At 45.0% G+C, this 22545-nt stretch overlaps 1 protein-coding gene across 2 annotated transcripts in view; it reads left to right on the plus strand.

Moving 5' to 3' along the window:
* The window catches only part of LOC138743479 (ran-binding protein 17-like), a 726783-nt gene that overhangs the window by 447758 nt on the left and 256480 nt on the right, over positions 1-22545 (plus strand). For both annotated transcript variants that reach the window (XM_069898924.1, XM_069898925.1), the window contains 2 exons: positions 12007-12070; positions 12956-13070. In XM_069898924.1, coding sequence (XP_069755025.1) covers positions 12007-12070; positions 12956-13070 — 179 coding nt within the window. The remainder of the gene's footprint in view (positions 1-12006; positions 12071-12955; positions 13071-22545) is intronic.

Below are 22545 nucleotides of genomic sequence, written 5' to 3' on the forward strand. Positions count from 1 at the left end.
ACTAGTGAGCACGTCCTGCCAGCGAGAGGTGGGGAGACCTTTGGACCGGAGGGGAAGCGTAACCGCTTTCCAGACGGTGGCATTCCCTCTTTCTACTTGCCCATTACTGCGTGAGTTATAGTTGGTGGTCCTGCTTGAAGCAATACCACACTCCAGAAGGTACTGCCGCAGATCTGCGCTCATAAACGAGGTCCCCCTGTCACTGTGGATGTAACTGGGGTACCCGAAGATGGCAAAGATGCTGTGCAGGCCCTCTATAACTGAGGAGGCAGTCATGTCCAAGCAGGGCACAGCGAACGGGAAGCGGGAGTACTCTTCGATGGCTGTAAGGATGTAGTTGTTACAGTTGGTCAACGGTAGGGGCCCCTTGAAGTCTACGCTGAGACGCTCAAAGGGACGGGTGGCTTTGATGACGTGGGCGGAAAAAGTGGGGCTTGCACTCAGCGCACACCAGGCAGGCTCGGGTCATGGAGCGAATCTCCTCGAACGTGTAGGGCAGGTTGCGAGCTTTGACAAAGTGCGCGAACCTAGTGACCCCTGGATAACAGAGCTCATCGTGGAGTCTCTGCAGCCTGTCCAGTTGTATGTTGGCACGTCCCCTTGGAGAGCACATCTGGCGGGTCGTTAAGTTTACCAGGCCGATACAGTATGTCATAATTAAAGGTGGAGAGCTCGATTCTCCACCTGGCGATTTTGTCATTTTTGATCTAACCTCGCTGGATATTGTTAAACATGAAGGAGACCGTGCGTTGGTCGGTCAGCAGCGTAAAGCGCCTGCCAGTGAGGTAGTGTCTCCAATGACATACTGCTTCAACTATGGCCTGGGCCTCCTTCTCAACAGAGGAGTGTCGGCTCTCAGGATCCTGGAGGGTTCTGAAGAAGAAGGCTACCGGCCGGCCGGCCTGGTTCAAAGTGGTTGCCAGTGCAAAGTCGGACGCATCGCTCTCGATTTGGAACGAAATGGACTCATCGATGCCGTGCAGCGTTGCAGCAGCGATGTCCGATTTGATGCGGTTGAAGGCCGCTCTGGCTTCAGTTGACAGGGGGAAGGAGGTGGTCTTGATGAATGGCCGTGCCTTATCAGCCATTGGGCATAGTAAGAGAAAAAGCCCAGGCAGCGTCTGAGTGCCTTCTGGGTGTTGGGAAGGGGGGGGGCAAGTCCATGAGGGGATGCATGCGGTCAGGGTCCGGCATGATCACCCCATTCTCCACCACACAACCCAGAATTGTGCCGAGTGGTCCGGAAGACACACTTGTCAAAATTGTAGGTCAAGTTCAGCCGAATTGCAGTCTGAAAAATTTTCTCAAGGTTGGCATCATGATCCTCTGTGTCATGGCCGCAGATGGTGACATTGTCCAGATACGGGAAAGTAGCAGTCAGCCTGTTCTGATCCACCCTCCGGTCCATTTCCCGCTGGATGACCACGACACCATTTGTGACACCAAAGGGGACCCTGAGGAATTGATACAGCCGCCCATTCGTTTAGAAGGCCGTGAAAGGTCGGTCTTCTCGGCGGATTGGGAGTTGATGATAGGCTGAATGTAAGTCAGTGGTGGAAAATACATGATATTGGGCAATCTGATTTACCACATCCGTGATCCGTGGAAGGGGGTACGTATCCAGAAGCATGAAGCGGTTGATTGTCTGGCTGTAGTCAACCACCATCCGCGGCTTCTCCCCGTTTTTAACAACCACCACCTGGGCCCTCCATGGACTCGAGCTAGGTTCGATAATGCCCTCATCCAGCAGTCTGTACACCTCGCTTGTGATGAATTTCCTGTGTTCATAACTATATTGCCACCTTTTGGTGGCCACAGGCTTCCAACCAGGGGTGAGGTTTGCAAAAAGCGCTGGTGGAGCAACTCAGAGGGTGGAGAGACTACAGGTGAGGCCCCAGGGCATAGGGGCGGGTGGCTCGGGCTGCTGCTGGCAGGAGGCTTCCAGGATGGAGTGGTTGCAGACAGAGAATGGAGCGTGAGGCCCCCCAAAGTGCATGGAAATGGTTTGAAACTGACACTGAAAATCCAGTCCCAGCAGTGCAGGGGCGCACAATTGGGAAAGGACTAATAGTTTGAAGTCTGTGAACGTGATGCCATGGACTTTCAGGGTCGCCATGCATTACCCCGTACCCTAGTCGAGTGCAATCTGGTCGCCAATGAAATTCTCTGTGTAGTGGGGAGAATAGCCAGTCCGCATGGATGGCCAGGTCTGGGCAGATAAAACTGTCAGTTGACCTCGAGTCAAATAAACAATTGGTATAGTGTCCATGCACTTTAATCAGTTCCATAGCTTTTGAGAGGGAGTGGGGGAAGTCATGGTCGAGGGTTATTGATGCAGAGACTTGTAATGGGGATAGTGGAGTCCTGCGTGATGATGTCATGCAACGTGTGCGTGATGATGTCATGCAAACAGTTGGGCCTGAAGAGACAGCGTCGAAGAGTTGGTGTTGCTACCTGCAGCTTGCTGGGGGTGTCGGCCAGCCAACCGTAAGTGTTGGGAGTTGCTGCTTGCTGTTGGCCGTGGGGCAATCAGTCAGGCGGTCGGCAGTGGCGGGTCCCTGGTTGGCAGCATCAGGTCCCTGGTCGGCAGCGTCGCTCGCAGTTGCGGGTACCTGGTCAGCTGCCTCGGTGGTGGTGGCGGCAGGTCCCCGGTCGATAGCAGCGGCAGGTCCCTGGTCGGCGGCAGCGGGTCCCTGGTCAGTGGCAGCAGTGGCGGCAGGTCCCTGGTCGGCAGCGGCGGCGGCCATTGAGGTCGTGGCCGGGGCTTGGTCTGATGTTGCTTCGTGAGGTAGGGTGAACATCATTGTGGCAAAGGTGGGTTGTACCATCCACACTCAGCGTCTGCTCCATGTCGTCAGGCGCTACCGTGCAGTGGAGCCCTCACTATCATTGGACGAGAACTCTGAGGAAGAAGTGTTTGAAATGGAGAGTGGCGATTGGGCTTCACAAGAGGCACTGTGTTTGATGGCGGCCATTTCGAGCAACAGACTACAGCAAAGTGGCCGTTTTTAAGGCACTTTTGGCACCAGGCTTTTCTTGCCGGGCACTGGGACCTGCTGTGCTTGTTCTTCCCGCAGAAATAACAATTTGGGGTTGCATCAGGCAGCGTAGTGGCAGTAGTAGGGTAGAGGGAGGACATCCTACTCACATCAGAGTGTGGGGTCCAACCCCGAGAGTACATGTCCATACTTAAGACCGCAGCCTCCATCGTCTCTGCGATCCGGATCACGTCCTCTAGGTTTTCTCCCCCCGTGCTCTAGCAGGCGCTGCCTCACCTCATTCGATCGAACCCCGGCCACATAGGCATCCCGAATGAGATCGTCTGTGGTCTCCGCAGCAGTTCTGTCTGTGCAGGCACAGTGCCTGCCCATTGCCCTTAGTGCCTGATATAAGCTCTACAGGACTCACCGGGCTGTTGCCTCCTTGTAGCAAGTTTGTACTAAGCATAGACCCTGTTCACCGGTTGCTCTTAGAGCCCTTTCAACACCTTCATGGCTGCGGCGTAAGTGGTTGCGTCCTGGACACTATGGTAGACTCTCAGGGACACCATAGTCATCAATATTAGTAGTCGATGGTTGTCCTCTATCACGCAGGGTCAGAGAGCTGTAAGTATGTTTCAAAGCATCTCACCCAGTGCTTAAAGTCATTCGAGGCTGTAGCTGTCTGTGGGTCGTTGTTGAGGCATTTCAGCCATAGCATATGCTCCATCCCTTCAAAACTTTTTAGTTAATAAAATTGTAGAGCGCGTCGAAAGAACCAAAGACTTGTTGATCCAAACCAAGGCTTTTATTAACTAAAAGACTGGAGCATATCACAAGTAGGTCGACCATTCCAGAATGACCTGGTCTGGCTAGGAGCAATCCTTTAAGACCTGCCAGTAGGTGTGGCTACACTCTCAGCCAATCACAGTCATCCTACACTTTCTTCTTTCTTTGGCTTGGCTTCGCCATCGAAGATTTAAGGAGGTGTATGTCCACATCTGCTGCAGGCTCGTTGGTGATTGACAAGTCCGATGCGGGACAGGCAGGCACGGTTGCAGCGGTTGCAAGGGAAAATTGGTTGGTTGGGGTTGGGTGTTGGGTTTTTCCCCCTTTGTCTTTTGTCAGTGAGGTTGGTTCTGCGGTCTTCTTCAAACGAGGTTGCTGCCCGCCGAACTGTGAGGCGCCAAGATGCACGGTTGGAGGCGATATCAGCCCACTGGCGATGGTCAATGTGGCAGGCACCAAGAGATTTCTTTAGGCAGTCCTTGTACCTCTTCTTTGGTGCACCTCTATCGGTGGCCAGTGGAGAGCTCGCCGTAGAACACGATGTTGGGAAGGCGATGGTCCTCCATTCTGGAGACGTGACCCACCCAGTGCAGTTGGGTCTTCAGCAGCATGGATTTGATGCTGTCGGCCTCTGCCATCTCGAGTACTTCGATGTTGGAGATGAAGTCGCTCCAATGAATGTTGAGGATGGAGCGGAGACAACGCTGGTGGAAGCGTTCTAGGAGCCGTAGGTGATGCCGGTAAAGGACCCATGATTCGGAGCCGAACAGGAGTTTTGAGTTTTGTGTACCCGATGGAGATGTGGGGGGGGCTGGTAGTCATGGTGGGGAGCTGGCTGATGGTGGACCTCAGTTTTCTTCAAGCTGACTTCCAGGCCAAACATTTTGGCAGATTCCGCAAAACAGGATGTCAAGCGCTGGAGAGCTGGCTCTGAATGGGCAACTAAAGCGGCATAATCTGCAAAGAATAGTTCACGGACAAGTTGCTCTTGTGTCTTGGTGTGAGCTTGCAGGCGTCTCAGATTGAAGAGACTGCCATCCATGCGGTACCGGATGTAAACAGTGTCTTCATTGTTGAGGTCTTTCATGGCTTGTTTCAGCATCATGCTGAAGAAGATAGTAAAGAGGGTTGGTGCGAGGATGCAGCCTTGCTTCACGCCATTGTCAATGGAGAAGAGTTCGAAGAGCTCATTGCTGTATCTGACCCGACCTTGTTGGTTTTCGTGCAGTTGGATAACCATGTTGAGGAACTTGGGGCGGCATCTGAGGCGCTCTAGTATTTGCCAAAGCCCTTTCCTGCTCATGGTGTCAAAGGCTTTGGTGAGGTCAACAAAGGTGATGTAGAGTCCTTTGTTTGTTCTCTACACTTTTCTTGGAGCTGTCTGAGGGCAAAGACCATGTCAGTAGTTCCTCTGTTTGTGCGAAAGCCACACTGTGATTCTGGGAGGACATTTTCAGCGGCACGAGGTATTAGTCTATTAAGGAGAATCCTAGCAAAGATTTTGCCTGCAATGGAGAGCAGCGTGATTCCCCTGTAGTTTGAGCAGTCTGATTTCTCGCCTTTGTTTTTGTACAGGGTGATGATGATGGCATCACAAAGGTCCTGAGGCAGCTTTCCTTGGTCCCAGCAGAGCATGAAAAACTCATGCAGTTTGGTATGAAGAGCTTTGCCACCAGCCTTCCAGACCTCTGGGGGGGATTCCATCCATACCTGCTGCTTTGCCACTTTTCAGTTGTTCAATTGCCTTATATGTCTCTTCCCGGGTAAGGACCAATAACCCAGGTTAGAATCTGCCAGTCACAGTATCCAAAACTCTACTAGCACCTGCAGGAAAGTCCTCAGGCGTAACGGCCGCATCGCGGGGAGAGACAGCCAGCCGAGACCGGGCCTGCCTGCACCACTGCCCGAGCACCGAACACAAGCCACCGTCACCAGACAAACCCCGGCAGCCCGCACAGCCCGAACGTACAGCCCACCCGCACAGCCCATCCTAGACTACAATCTGTACATAAACACATTGGTGACAGAATCTGTACTATCACAGTAGTGGAGTGTAGTACACTGAGAGGTGACCTCAAAGAGGGACATCAAATCATGAGGCGCTTAGATAAGGTGAACGGTCACAGCATTTTTCCCAGAGCAGAGAAGTCTAAAACCAGGGGACATAGATTTAAGGTTTAAAGATTTAAAGGGATCTGAGGGGGCAAGTTTTCCAGACAGAGGGTGGAGGATATTTGGAATGAGCTGCCTGAGGAAGTGGTAGAGATAGATGCAATTACAATTTAGACAGGTATGTGGATAGGAAAGCCTGAGATGGATATGACCAAGCACAGGCAAATGTGACCATTTCAGCTAGGCAACTTGGTGAGCATGAACAAGGTGGACCAAAAGGGCTGTTTCTCTGCTGTAAACTGTGATTTTTCTGTTGTCCCTCATCCAAATGGACAGTCTTCACAGTTTGGACAGGTATATTTCTAATAGTTATAAACAAGCAATCAAGCTTGACTCAGACCTACGGTGACTACATCCATTAGTTTTCATGTACAGTCATTTTGATAAGAAAGGGACAAATTATTGATATATAATTATTATTACATATATTATTTATATATAAATAAAAAAGTAAATGACATGAAACAAGTTTTTGTTTCTAATATTGTACTATTATTAAAGTTAAGTTTTAAACCTTTTGTCCCCTCGAGGTAGGCAGTGAAAGCTCCAGAAAGTAATACCCACCCACTTTTATGCTGGAATTTAATATGCAACTTTTTATTGGAAAATAATCGCACTTGTCTACCAAAATTCACCGTGCAATATTTCTGTTTGTACGGATAATGCAATAATAGCACAGGGTGCTATTTATCACTTGCAAATTCTGAGGTTTTCAGGATTCTTTTTATTATTTTAATATATTTCTTAGGTATTAAATCAGAAAAATGATGAATTACACTTGTCTTGGTGGTGTAGCTGTTTTTCCCCAAAATACAATACACATCCCAATTCTGGTGGTTACGTTGACCATTTATGATGTGTGTGTTATTTTTCTCTGAGAAATATTGTGAATGATTTTGAAATAATATTGCTAAAGTAATTTTCATCACTGTTTTCAGAGTGAAGCACTTTAGGTTATCTGTGCTTTTCAGCTTTCTCAAACATTGTCCAATATTCTACTGTTCTAGGAGCTCTTTGGTGGGAGAAAGGAAGAGAAGTAGGAAAAAGTGCATGTCAATTATCTGCAGATTGATTGAGGACAGTTTGACCAAGTGAGGGGGACAGTTTCCATTTCATCCATTCTTATTTTTCCCCAGGCCAAATATGGAACTGTTACTTTGCAAATAGAGGCATTTCATTCTGTTGGTTCTTTGCTGGACCTATTTTGCTGTAAAGTTTCCCATTTCCCATCAATTTGCAGGGACAGCTCTGCATGGATTTGGTACAGGGAGATCACCACCCTATGCCATCAGTCTCATCTGGGACAAATACTCTCATAGAGTTAGATGTAACCTGGGAGTGTACCCAGATGTGTATTTCAAGTAGTACAAGACGGTAAGTATAAGCACAATGGTGGCACAGTTACCCAACTGGAAATTTTTAATTTTTAATTTAGACATACAGCATGGTAACAGGCCCTTCCGGCTCATGAGCCCATGCCACTCAAATACCCTAGTTAAATTACACCCCCCATATGTTCTGAGTTCAAATCCCATCATGGCAGGTGTGTAATTCTATTCAGTTAATCATATGGAATTTGCCAAAACAACCAATAACAATAACCAAAACAAACAATATGACTTTCTAATGTCTTTCAAGAAATATGATCTCCTCTCCTAGTCTTTCCACATGTAACTCCAACAATATAGTTAAAATGCCTTCACGTGGTGATTATGGATTAATGCCAGTCTCAACACCAAATCCACCTGAAACAATAACAAAAAAAAATCTTAATCATTTTTTTTCTGGATGCATGCTTAGGATCAATATTTATATTCCTACAAAATGATCTACAGTAGACATCTTTATTACCACATCTCAGCATCATCATGGAGCTAACTTGGATGTAGGTTGTAAGTGTAACAATTTTGATTTTGTCTTTGCAAGGTATGAAGAGGTACTTGCTGTTTCCCCTTCTCAAGCAGGTAATGGAGGGACTGATATAGCTAATGTGGACACAGCAATGTGGTTAGCAAATGTAGAGCATACCTGATTGAAGGCAGCAGTTGACAAAGATTTGCTCTCCAGGCTCTTGAATTGAGTGAGCACTCTGGAGGACAAGAGCACTTTATCACAAGAGCTCATTGATAAACAGAAAGCACTGCATTTATTGGTTCAGGTTCCAACTGCTGTGTGGCCCAAACAGACCTTGTAATGTCTTTCTGCATCTATTCCCTCTTAACTTGATTCAATGGAGATTAGCTCTCAACAAGGGTGGGAGCTGTTTGAAACTCTTCAAGGACAACTCTCTGGGGAGTAGTGTGATGTCCTCATTGTGATTACAATTGCACCTGTTCCAGAATGTCCAACCACCTTCTCAATTTGGGGAAACTTGAAGCAGACAAAATATGAGCTTGCTAATGAAATCACTTCCTGGGATTCAATTGATGAATCATTAGATAATATCCTAATCTGATGACAGGAGTTAAGCGTTCTAAATAAAGATGTACTTCTTTTCCTTTGGTATTATAATGTAAAATTCTACTGTCATCTGCAGGTGGGATCAAGGAGGGTTGATATCAAGTATGTATATATCAGCTGTGCATAATGCTTATGAGGTTCAAGTTCCTTTTTATTGTCATGTAATAATACAATAAAAATGTAAATATGTGGTTGGTGTGCTGTGCAGCGAACGAAATTTAAAAAAAAACAACAGAAGCTATGAGTGAGTTGAACCAACCAACCAACTTTAATAGACATCCAAGAGCTTGTCAGCACCACTCCCATGATTCTTTTTGGCCCCTCCCATTGGGACCATTGTAATGTCAGCCCAGGGAGAGCCTGCCCCTCCATGACCCAGTTCACTTGTAGATCAGTGCAGCTCGCTACATGACTCCCTGCACCCCCCCCCCTCCTAACTGGCACACCCCCACCCCTCCAGAACTGATGTTTGGAGGTGCCAAGTCCACAATTCGTAAAGAGTTTGTACATTTGGGAGGCTGACTTCTCCACCACAGAGCTGGAACAGTTATTGATTGGTCAAGGTCAAGGTGTGCCGGTTTGAGGCGGTCGACTGTAAACGTTTCCAGCCTACCCCCAATGTCCAAAAGGTATGTAGTCCCGTTGTGTCCTAACACCTTGTATGGACCCTCATAGAGGTTCTGAAGGGGCATCCAGGGTGGGCCTCCTTATGAAGACGTATTTGCAGTCTTTGAGATCCTTCAGGACATAGGATGGAGCTGGATATGGGGGCCAAGGTGTACACCTTCTCATGAAGTCATGTTAGCAGGGCCATAGATGTTTCCTCCTGGCGCAAACTCTCCTGGGACTGTCAAGCTCAAGGGAGGATGTGGCCAAATCCTTCTTTGGTGCTGTGCGAATGCAAGGAGCACGAAGGCAGCTTATCCACCCAATCTGGGCCTCAGATCTGCGCCATGAAATGTCGATGGAATCTTTCCACCAGACCATTAGACTGTGAGTGATAGGGCATGGTGTGACGTAACTGAGCCAGCACTGTCCATAGGCCGGACGTGAAATGTGCGTCCCTGTCCAACGTGACATTGGAAGGAAGGCTGAAACAGGCTATTCAGTTGGCAATGACGGCCCTGGCACAGGATGCAGTGGAAGTGTTTGAGAATGGGACAGCTTCTGGCCAGCTAATGAACCGGTCCACCATCGTGAACAGGTACGTGGCACCTCTGGAAACTGGCAGCAGCCCAACAATGTCCACGTGGATATGGTCAAATTGTATCTGTGTTGGCGGAAAGAACTGAAGTGGGGCTTTCACATGCCTCTGGACCTTGGATGTCTGACAGTGCAAGCAAGTTCTGGCCCAAGGCAAAGGAAAAGTGATGTTCTTGTGATTGGTGAAGACCATGAAATCCTGTCTTTCGAGGATATAGCAGAAATGGTATACAGCAAGGTAGAGGGATAGCAACTCCCTGTCGATCACACTATACTTCTGCTCTTGGGGCCGCAGGTGTCGGCTGAAGAAAGCGAGTGGTCTCCAATGTCCAATATGAGGATGCACTAGAGGATGGCATTGACCAGAGTGTCTTTGGCCTGGTAAAAAGCTGCCAAAGTCTCCACGTCCCAGCTGAGTTCTTTGGTCTGACTGGATAGCAGCTTTAAAAGAGGTTGCATGACCCTGGCAGCTGACGACAGGAACTGATGGTAGAAGTTGACCATCCCATCAAACTCCTGCAAACCTTTGACTGTAGTTAGCTTGGTGAATTTACGAATGGCCACAACCTTTGATGGAAGAGGGACTGTCCTGTGTCGATTAACGCGACCTCAATGGAAATCAATGGCCGTCAGGCCGAACTGACATTTCCCTGGGTTGATGGCTAGGCCATAGTCGCCAGGTGCTGGCAGAGCAGCTGCAGGTGTGTTATGTGCTCCTGTCATGAACGACTTCCAATGAGGATGTTGTCTAGGTAGATAAAAATGAAATCCAGGCCACGCCCCAGTGAATCCATGTGTCTCTGGAAAGATTGCACAACATTTTTGAGGCCGAATGGCATGCAGAGGAACTCGAAAATGCTGAACAGAGTGAAGGGGGCTGTCTTGGGGACAATTTTTGAGAAAATCCTTGCTCCGTGTAGATTGGCTGTGAAGTCCTGGATGTGGGGAACTGGGCACAGATTGGCTACCATGACATCATTGAGCCAGCGGTAGACCCCACAAGGTGTCCATCCCCCAAGTGTAGAGGAAAGCCCCATGGGCTCTCCAAGCACTGAGCAATTCCCATCTACTCCATCTTCCTGAATTCTTCCCTAGCGAGCCGCAGCTTGTCAGGAGGAAGCCTCCATGCCCGGGTATGTAGTGGCAGTCCCTGCATGGGGATGTGGTGCTGGACTCCATGTTTCGGGACCGAGGTGGAGAACTCTGCCATAATGCTGCCAGGATGCATGGGCCATCCTTAGTAGGGTGAATGTGCAGATGGATTGGATGGCATTCATGGTCAAGTGCTTAGAGCTTGCGCAGATCAGAGGTTTTAATGGATATTTTTAATCTGTTCTTGGTCAAGGCTGTTGTTCCAATAAGTTTTAAGATTGCTATAATCACGCCTGTGTCAAAACACTCTACCACCATGAGTCTGAATGTCTACCATCCTGCCGCACTTACTCCCATCATCACAAAATGATTTGAGAGGTTGGTTTTATCTCATCTGAAATCTTGTTTGCCTGCCACTATGGATCAACATCAATTCATTTACTGTGCTTCTAGGTCAATAGAAGATTCCATTTCAAGAGTGCCTGCACCCTATTATGACTCACCTGGATAGACCTCTTATGTAAGATAACTATTGATTGTAGTTTGGCTTTCAATACTGTTGTATCATCAAAGCTGATAGCCAAACTTTGTTCGTATGGTATCCTTTTGTAATTGGATCCTGGATTTCCTTACTAACAGACCCCAGTCTGTTAGGTTGGGCAATATTTTGAACAAGAAAGGAAAGGCACTCCAGCAGGTAGTGAAAACTGCCCAATGGATTGTTGGAATACAGTTGCCTACCATCGAATCTATCTATAGGGGACAATACTTGGACAAGGCGAGAAATATCATTAAAAACACAACACACCCTAACCATGAACTATTTACTCTCCTACTATTGGGAAGACATCATAGGAGCCTCTTTGGAGAACTATTAGACCTAAAAAGAGCTTTTTTCATGAAGCTGTGATAATGTTAAATACCAATTCATGGTGTTGAGCAGTGCTGCACTTATATTTCAGAATCAGTCATCTTTTTTAAACAATTTATTTTAGAATATTGCAGTCTTATTGTCGCTGGTTTGTTTATTGTATTGTATTCTATTTTATATTCCGGTCAATGCCTAACCCACATGATGTTTCATTGGTGGGTATACCAGCATAATGACAAAAGTATCATCTTCATCAATTTTCTGTGTAATGTCTTCAATCGCAACTAGTCTTCTGGTTGGACATTCACAAAAGAAGCCATCTTCTAAAACTTTGTCAGTGTTCATACACCAGAATTTTTGCTGGCTTTTGCAGTTGAAAGGGACTTGAGCCAATCTAGATACATGCCCTTATTTGTTTATATCCTTGACGTTACATATTACATATGCTATTTTGAAGAAGCTGGTGAAGCTCGATGCAGTACAATTCTTGCTGAAGAACCATACAGTAAGTTCCTTGCAAACATTTGTACCATGAGCATTTCACTGGACCTTATTTCACTGGATTTCACACCTGTCTCTTTGAACCATCATAAGCATGAATGTGTAACGACTACTCCAGTAGAGTTACTAAATGAATACACCAGACACTGTGTTAGTCAGCAAATAACCTTCATTTAAATTTTCCTCTTCTTTTAAATCCCTTCTGGCCCGGCCACCCGGGACCAGAAGTGACATCACCCCATGCCTGCCACTCACCTGCAGGGCGCATATCTTAAAATAAAGACGACGGGAGCCTTGCGCCATCTTGAAGGTGAGTACCCAACTTTCCAGTGCCCCATGACACAGCCTGTAGTGCGGCCTCCCAGCCAGGTGAGTGAGTGTCGGCTAGGCCCGTGGTGCTGTGAGGCCGCTCAGTAGGCCACACGGGCGATGGTTCAGCCCGCTGCACTATGTAGCCACTCAGCCTGCTACACTTGTCATATTGAACATAAAGCAAAATTATTTGTGCTTTTCATTTTTATGAAACTTGAGTTCAATGGTCATAATTTCAAATCACACCTGAGCATTTTGTAAGACCAAGTGAATAATGGCTTTGGAATATAGATCAAAAAGTCTTGATTGTGCCAAACTCATTGGTGCTACATAATGTAATGAATCTTTGGTTAATTTTAATGTTCTTGAGTTTGGAAAGGAAGTAAGGTCAGCGCATGTTCCAACATCCTTGTGATCAGGACTCCCATAACCACAATAGCCTTTTAAATGAGATACAAGAGAATTGCTTCTGGTGGCATCAGGAAATAGGTTGTGAAGATAGCAGCTATACCCTCTGTATAAATAGTGATTAATTGTCCGTCCCTTTGTTTCTGCCTGTGTTAATGTTTCTTTGCAGTGTGAACATTTCCCTTTCTTGGGCATTGATGAACACTGCCACCACGGTGGAGCTGTCTTGAGATGTCGCACAACCTTCTACACCGCACTGACTCGCCTGCTTCTCATAGACTTGGGTAAGATGGAAGAGTTCAGCTCTCAGAGTTTGAAAGACAGCTATTTATCATAATAGTTTGCCTTGGGCTTGTACATGAAAAATGTTTTTGTTCAAGACTTTTTCTAGGATTGTTATTTTTCATTTTTATTAACAGATCCCATTTGATAATTCTTTTAAAATTAAATTTCTCAGTGTTTGATGAATAAGAAACTTTGCTCAAAATATTTTCCAAGTTCTTTTTTGTTGGAATTTATTGTGCAGATTTTGTAATTAAATGGTTTATTGCACTGAATTTTGAGTGGATAATTCAATCACTTACTAAAGCAGTGGTTTTCAAACTTTTTCTTTCCACTCACATACCACCTTAAGTAATCCCAATGCCATAGGTGCTCTGAGATTAGTTAGGTACGATGCACCCCTTGTTGCCTATACAGAGACAGCCTTGCAGTGTATAACATCCTGCTTTGCTAAGGCTGGAAGTCAGCTTGTTGAAGACAGATATTCTCCATCAGCCCACACCTCAGGAAGGGTACTACCCTCCCCACATTACCATTGGTGAGACTGAGCTGAAGACAGTCCACCAGTTCAGTTACCTGGGGTGCACCATCTCGCCAGATACCAAGATCGATAAAAAGATTGACAACAGACTGGCAAAGGCAAACAGCACATTCGGCAGGCTGTACAAAAGAGTTTGGAACAAGAAGCATCTGAAGAAAGGCACAAAGATCAGTGTGTACAGAGCCGTTGTACTGACCACCCTCCTGTATGGCTCCGAGTCATGGGTCACCTTCCATCCCCATCTACAACTCCTTGAGTGCTTCCATCAGTACTGCCTCCGCACGATCCTCAACATCCATTGAAGTGACTTCATCATCAACATTGAAGTCTTTGGGCAAGTGGAGATTACCAGCATTGAGATCTTACTGTTGAAGATGCAGCTTCTCTGGGCAGGGCACATCTCTAGGATGGAGGATCATTGTCTGCCCAAGATAGAGCTGTATGGTGAACTCTCCACTGGCCACCATGACAGAGGGGGCTCCGAAAAAGAGGTACAAGGATGCTCTGAAGAAATCCCTTGGTTTCTGTCACATTGACCAGTAGTCTGTTCTAGCCTCCAGTCGCACGACCTGGTGACACACCATTCACCAGTCTATCTCCTCCTTTGAGAATCCACAGAGGGCTGGCCTTGAAGACGAAAGGAGCTTGACACACCAGCACCAAACCCAGAACAGAATTCCCTTGCAGTTGCTGCAGCTGGGCAAGTCTGTCCCGCATTGACCTTGTCAGCCACCAGCAAGCCTGCAGCAGTCGTGGACAGCCCCCTTCCTAAACCTTCATTTGCAAAGCCTAGCCATGATGATGTGAGTGGAAAAAAAAAGGTTGAGAACCACTGCTCTAAACCAAATTGTTACTGAAATATTTTGCTTGAGAAAAATTGTCATTGGCCCATTTCCTTTGGAATTCTGAAACTGCACATAACAAGTCTTGGTACAATTAAAACAGTGGTTTTCAAACTTTTTCTTTCCACTCACATACCACTTTAAGTAATCCCTTACTAACCACAGCACCTATTGCATAGGGATTACAAGGTAGTATGTGAGTGGAAAGAAAAAGTTTGAAAACCACTGGCTTAGAGCAAAGGACCATCAAGTAATGTTTCATTAATTGCAGAACAAATGTTCATAAAATATTTTTGCAGGAGATTTATATTATGTATTTTGGCCTTAGTTATTTTTCCTTCTACCTTGAAGGCAGTATCTCCCACTGGGCTACAATTATAACACCACAATGGAAGAGATTGTCACCACTATGTCCCACAGATCTTATTGGGGCAAGATCTTCTTCCTCATCCATGGGATTAAAATCAGTTCTTGCACCCCTCAACTGTGTTGCTCAGTTTGAAACAGCACATTGACTTTTGATAAGATGGAGAGATGTACTCAAGGAAAACAAAGGGTGTGGAATCAAATGTTCATAATGTGTGAAGAGAGGAATGATAATGAGTTTATTGCCATACACAGGGCACAATGTACATATGCACCAAAATTCTTACTTGCTGAAGCAGAAAAGGTATACAGAATTGCTTGTCCACAGAAGGTGGTTTGTGCTCCACGTGGAAGTCAGTGACCTATGGTGTTCCGCAGGGATCTGTTCTAGGAACCCTCCTAATTGTGATTTTTATTAATGACCTCGATGAGGAAGTGGAAGGGTGGATTAATAAGTTTGCTGATGACCTGAAGCTTGGTGGTGTTGTAGATAGTCCAGAGGATTGCCAAAGATTACAGAGGGGCATTGATAAGATGCAGAGCTGGACTGAGAAGTAACAGATGAAATTTAACCTTGAAAAGTGTGAATTGGTTCATTTCAGTAGGTCAAATTTGAGGGCAGAATGCAATTTAATGGGAGGACTTTTAGCAGTATGGAAGAACTAAGCGATCTTTGGGTTCATATCCACAGAACACTTAAAGTTAGAGCAAAAAAAAGTGACTTGCAGTAGTGCAGACAGACCTTTTTTGAAGTCAGGGCAGTCCATCGTTAGTGTTACAACGAGATGTTCATGGATAAAGGAAGGTGTATGGAGGGAAAAAGGGATCTGATCAAAAACAGCAGAGGCTGTGGAATCAAAGGACTCTGACCATCAAACCAATGTATGTGCTGTGAATTTCAGAGCAACAGCTGAAAAATGGATCCAGTCAGGGAAGGTACCTGTGGAAGCAAAGGGATGTGGGTATGAAGGGTGATGTAGCAGAGGTTGTGTGACATAGAAATTCAGTTATGGAGGGTGTGAAACACTTTGGGATCTGATAACAGTTGACAAAGTGTGTGGAGTGAAAAGAATCAGATAATGATGCCATGGAAAGTAACAGAGTTACATTTCAGGTGGACAAAGACCACTGGAGAAACTCAACAGGTCAGTCAGTATCCATCGGTAGAAATGATCAATCAACATTTCGGGTCAGGACTTTTAATAAAGAATGAGATTTTATGTATTTAAACGGGGAACGAAGCTGGGGAAGGGGTCCAGAGGTGATAGGGTCTAGGAAAAGTGTGGGAGGTGGAGAGACAGGTAAAGGGAGAAACCATTAGGAAGAAGGATGGGGAGAAAAAATAGAGAGAAGGTATAAAAAGAGTCCAGGAATAGGTAAAGAAGAGATGGAAATGTTAGATTCAAATGGGGATGGGAGTTACCTAAAATTAGATTTACCTAGAAACAGTTAAATACCAATGATTTAGGGGTGATATGCAGATATATGAATGGCAGTGATATGGATAGAAATGGAACCAACACTGGTTAACATGACTATGGAAGTCATTTGATGCCAAAATAAACAATGGGTGTGGTGAAAGCAAGTGATGCCAAATGAAGAAACTGAAGAAATACTTTGAAGTTTGCTTCTCTGGATAGTGAAAAGTGTTAAGCAAACTGAAAACTGAAATTCAGAGAGTTATTAAAAAGTAGAAACCAAAGGGATAGAAATTGGAATGAAATGCGACTTCGAAACATGGAGTTGGTCCTCGAACAAAGTAAACACAGTGCTGCAAATCAGGTCCCCACCAATGCACCTTTAAGGATATCATTCAGTCTCTATAGCAATAAAAAAGTGAAGTACTACTTCAGAGAAAGTTATTCCCAATGTTTCATGGGGAAAACAAATACTTGCAATTGAGTTTAAGGCAATGATTCAATTCCAGGTTTGTAATTGGCTTTATCAGAAGTGCTGGATTGAATTACTTATTTGTAAATCACTGCCAGCTATCTATTATCCCCTTTTTAGTGAACAGTGTATTGAGTTATTCATTCCTTGTGACCTGGTTCATGATTGGACCAGAGCAGCAGAGAACACAAAAGTTGGAGCAGGAGTAATCTATCATCCACTCAAGCTTACCCTGCTATTCAGTACAATCATGACTGATCTCAACTCCCCTTTGATGCCATTTCTCCATCTAGCTCTATCTAGCTCAATTGATTAAAATACTTCTTCACATCCACTTTAAATATAATGATTCAGCTTCCATTACCCACTGAGGCAAAGAATTCCAGAGTTTCCTCATCCTCCGCAAGGAGAAATTTTTGAATGCTTCAGTTTTAGATAACCTGCCCCTTATAGTTCTGTCCTTTTATTCCCACATGTGAAACATTCCTGACAAGCTCCCATCGGATGTTATATGTTTGAATAAAATCACCCTTCATTCTTCTAATTGTAAGGAATACAGACCCAAACTATTTGGTCTCTCATAGTAGGACAACCCTTTCATTCCAGGAGTTAGCCCAATGAATTTTTTTTGTATTGCCTCCAATGTTTTTATATCTTGGTTTAGGTTAGGGGATTAAAACTGTGCAGACTAGTCCAGGTGGGGTCTCACCAAAACCCTGAACAATTGCAACAAAACCTGCTAGCATTTTGTAATTCATTCAAACCCTAGATCTCTCTGAACTTTGCTCACCTGCAATCTCTCTCCATTTAGATTATAATGCTATTTTTGATATCTCTTAACAAATATCACTCTTATTCACACATTAAACTCAATGTTCTTGTCTTTTGCCACTCACTCAACCTATTAATGACCTGTTGGAAAATCACAGTATCCAGATCACAAGGGCAGAAGACTATTCCATACCTCAATCTCCATAGTACACAACACATGGCCGGTAGGCAAGATCCTTTCTGTGCATGAGAACTGCAGTTATCCCAGCAATCACTGAGGTCTGCTTCTGTCTTGCCACATGCCACACCAACTGCCCAAGCCATGGGTTTGGCAACAGGAATCCCCAGATCTTAAAATAATGCAGAACAGTAATGGCCTTCCCTGCTAAGATTTAGCATTCTCAATACTGCTCCCACTATACTCAAAATGGCCCAACACATTAGCATTCCTCACACAATTCTCCTTGGTAAATATTGTTGCAAAGTACAGGTAGACCCCAACTTACAATGGTGTTCAGTTTCATGACTCACATCAATAGTCAAAATTATTGTAACATGAAATCGGGTGAAGAAACGTGAGATTTACTGAAAAAACATGAGGTTTTGCTGAAAAAAAATGTAAGATTTTTCCAAAGAAACATGAGATTTGCCAAAGGAACGCAGGATTTTACTGAAAAGGAGTCACGTGATGCAGTGAAGTTGGGAGGACATGCCCTAAAGAGGTCCCATTAAAAGCTTCAAAACAGCGAAAATTGGCCCAAATAAAAAGTTTCAATTTACCCATGCTGAGGCAACATGGTCAAGAAGAGCAGGATGCAGGCAACTGAGGAGCGGGACCAGACAGAAATGCTGGAAACATCGAGTGAAAATTCACTCGATGCTGGCGATCTACAGGTTCCTGCGCTAATAGCGGGGCTTAGCGCAGAAGGCGCAACGGCAAAGCCTGTGACACCAGGTTCGCCCAACAAAGATATCCTGATAGCGGCACAGTCGCTGGTGACCCAAATCACCAGTCTGGAACAGCGATAGCACAACAGGCTGAAAGAGGTCTCCAAAGGCCTGCTCAACCTGCGAGCTTCAATCGGGACCCTGACGAATCGAGTTGGGACCCTAGAAGACAAGATGGAGGATGTCAGGACAGGCAAGAAAATCTGGAGAACACAGAAAAACACAGTCGCCGAGAAAAAGCAACTGATAGATAAGTTGGAATACTTAGAAAATTATAATCGGTGTAGCAATATTAGACTATTGGGCCTGAAAGAGGGGTAGGAGGGGAAGGACCCAATGGAGTTCTTCCAGCAATGGATCCTGAGGTGTTGGGGAGGGAACAATTCAGAGGTCCTCTAATCATAGAAAGAGCCCATTGAACATTCGATCCCCACCCCACCCCAAATCAACAGCCAAGACCAGTTCTGTTACAGTTCATCAGTAGCCGAGACCGGGTAACGGTGCTAAGGACAGTGATGACCAGGTCAAGGGAGACAGGAGAGCTGTTGAAATTATAGGGGAGAAGACTGATGTTCTTTCCTGACCTAAGCTCTGTGCTGCTAAAACAAAGAGTTCGACCAGACCAAGGAAATATTGAGAGACAAAAAAGTTGAATATGCAGTGTTGTTCCTAGCTACTTTAAAAGTCATGCTGGAGGGGAAAGGAAGCATTTTTAAGGACCCACAGGAAGCTATGCGATATGCACAGGAGCTACCAGGAAATGCTTAAGCCCGTAAAACACATGCTAAACAGCCCTTTGAAGAATCTGTAGAAAAGGTCTAAGTAACCACAGAACAATGGGGGCTCACTACAGCTTTACAATTATTGACTTACAAAGACATTTGAAATGATTATGGACATAAATGGTCAAAGTAACCGGGGTTTGACAAAGCTCTTTAATTGGTTTGGGGGGTGGGGGGGGGGGATAATATATATTTTTATCTTTCCTTGTTTCAAAAATTTCTAAGTAGAAAAATAATGGGAGCTCGAGGAGGAAGAGACTGCACAAGGCTGCAGTGTAGATCGAGCGAAAAAGAAGATGGCATGTAAGAAGACTCGCAGTAAAATGGAAAATGGCGCAGAAGTAAAGAGGAACAGCACCAAAGCAGAAGATGGGATTACTTTGAGTGTTTTTTTTGATATACAGGATTTTTTTTAAGGTTTATTTCGTTCTATCTACTTTAGTTTGTGGTGGGGGTGATATGTTATGCATTTGTTTATCTTCAATCTTTTTTCTTTCTGGCTGTTATGGATGTCAGCATGGAAAGGCTGCGAATGACGGAAAGGCATGAGGAGAGCATCACTCATGACTATTAAACAAGGGTGCTGTGAAGGTGAAATGATAAGCTATAGAAACACAAATGAATAAGGTTATCAAATTTATCAGTATTAACCTGAATGGTTCAGTACAATTTTTTGCACCAGCTCTACCTCACACCCCAAAAAATTCACAAAACAGAACCAGAGGTGCCAGAAATATGCTTCAAATGTGGAGTAGAGCAAGGAACATTCCTTCATGCAACCTGGTCCTGCGTAACGGAAGCCCCATTCTGGCAAGATTTGGTTAACATACTAACCAAAATAATGAAGGTGACCTTCCCGCCGGACCCAACAATATATGTTTTAGGGAATCTTATGGACATGGGCTACAAATTAACTCAATTCCAAATTAAATTTACATTTATATCTTTGGCCATAGAAAAAAAAATGCATAGCAATGACCTGGAAATCTGACTCCCCTCTGCTCATCAGCAAATGGGCTACCAAGATGCACAGCTGTATTCCCATGTAAAAAATTACTTATAACCTTAGAAACCAACACAGCACTTTCATTGGAATATGATAACCATATCTGGAATATATAGGAGCATGGCTGTAGACACTCCTCAGCAAAAAAGTTTACAAAAAACTGCTAACAGATAGATTAAGAAAAGTGCCTATACAAGGGGGTGGCTCCATGGTCTCCATGGACACATATGGGAAATGCTGATGCCACATTCAGCCTTCATTTCTTCTTTGTTCATTTCCTTTTCTGGCGTTTTTGGTTGGAATCACATCTATCTTTTTCTTGTGGGGAAGGTTAGGGGGTGGGAACGAGGGAGGGAGAGACGTCTTATATGAGTAAATCACTGGATAAAAATGACATGGTCTGTAACAACCAATGATGTACTTTCCTGTTTAAGATGGAAAATAAAAACTAAAATATTTAAAAAAAAAGATTTCACTGAAAAAATGTGAGAATAGAACTGTTGTAACTTTGAGATATTGTATGTTGGGACATCGTAAGTAAGGGTCTAACTGTACTCATTTAGTACCTTGCCTACTTCCTCTGACTCCAAGCACAAATTCCCTACTTTGTTATTCTATTCAAAGCTATCTTAATTTAAGGAGTTGTGATCACTATTCCCAAAAAGCTTTCCCATTGAAACTAGGGGTAAAACACAGGATTTTGTTGACACCGTGGTTGTGAAAAAACACACAAATGTTGGAGAAACTCAGCAGGTCAAAAAGTACCTTTATGAAGCAAAGGTAAAGATTCATCCCCAATGTTTCAGGCTTGAGTCCTTCAATTCCCACTGAAACTGATCACCTGACTAGATTCATCTCCCAATACAAGGTCGAGTGTGCTGCCCTTCCTGGTTGGACTAGCTGTACTTAACAAATTCTCCTCCTTAGCATCTGGCACTCAAGATGTTCCAATCAATATTGGGGAAATTAAAATATCCCACTATGAAAATCTTGTTGCTTTTACATCTTTACATAATTTTTCTGTATATCTGTTCCTCTATCTTGCAATGGCTGTTGGAAGGCCCTTCATGTAACCCTGCCAGAATGATTGCACCTCTCCTATTTCTGGTCTCTGGCCAGTGGTTGGCCCCATCATTGCAGCTGTGACACTCTCCATAGCCCCTTTTATAGTGAAAATTAGCTATTTGTAAAGACAGGTTTCCTCTACCTTTACGACTCTCCACTTACATGCACAAAAACTCAAAGGTGGATTGGCAGGTCCAACGTGATCCAGATTCCCTCCACCAAGGGTGGTAGTATCAGAACTGGAATGGAGTCACTCCACCTCCTGCATAAAAGGATTGCTGCTGAAAGCAGCTCCAAACAGGGAGATAAGATGATTGACATTGTGCTGACAGCCCTGTCACCCCATGTGTTGTCACAGAGCAGTTGGTGGAGCTGTCAGGCTGTGTGCGCTCACTCCATCTCACTCCCTCATGCTGCCCCGCTCCTGACAGGGAAAGATGGGGCAAGAGGAAGGGGGTGGGGATGGAGGGGAATGGAGAAGGGAGGGAGTTTTTAATGCACAAAAGCTACGTTATCACCTGCTCACATTTTTTAAAAAAGGCAGATGGGACCGTCAGGCAGCGGGGCAACGGAGCTATTGGAATGGAGTGGAGTGGTGGGATCAGTGTGGGGTTGATGGGGGGGAGATGGGGTAAGAGGAAGGGGGAATGGAGGAGGAAGGGAGCGGAGTGGCAGGGCTGTCAGGCAGCAGGGTGGTGGGGCTGACACAGGGTGGCCCCTGCTGTGCTAGACATTCTGGCCCCTTTTACCCTGGGAAGCCAGTGGGCTGCTCTGGCCTACGTAAAAGGACTGCACTATCCGCCTTTTCAGTCCTCAGCATAAATGATAAATCTACCTTTTTTAAAAAAAACATGAGCAGGCAATTACACAGCTTTTGTGCATAAAAACCCCTCATGATTAGCAATGCTACAACTCCACCTGTTTTTATTTCCTTCTAAAACATCAAAACCCAGGAACACTGAGGTGCCAGTCCCGTCCTCTTGAAACCAAGTCTTTGTAAAGGCAATGTCATAATTCCATACACTCAGGCTCTAAGTTTACCTGCCTTATTTACAATCCTACTTGCATTAAAATAAACACATTTCATCCTTTCAGAAACTTATCCTTTTCTTTCACACTTACCATAACATCTGTGATCCCCTTAGCTCCTCCACTTATTTTCCTGCTGTTCTGGTTCCCAATCTCTGCCACTCCAATTTAAATCCTCCACAGTAGAAAAACTCCATGTGAGGATATTGGTCACCTTCTAGTTTAGTTGTAAGCTGT

This window comes from Narcine bancroftii, chromosome 9, assembly GCF_036971445.1.
Source record: "Narcine bancroftii isolate sNarBan1 chromosome 9, sNarBan1.hap1, whole genome shotgun sequence".
NCBI classification, from domain to species: Eukaryota; Metazoa; Chordata; class Chondrichthyes; order Torpediniformes; family Narcinidae; genus Narcine; species Narcine bancroftii.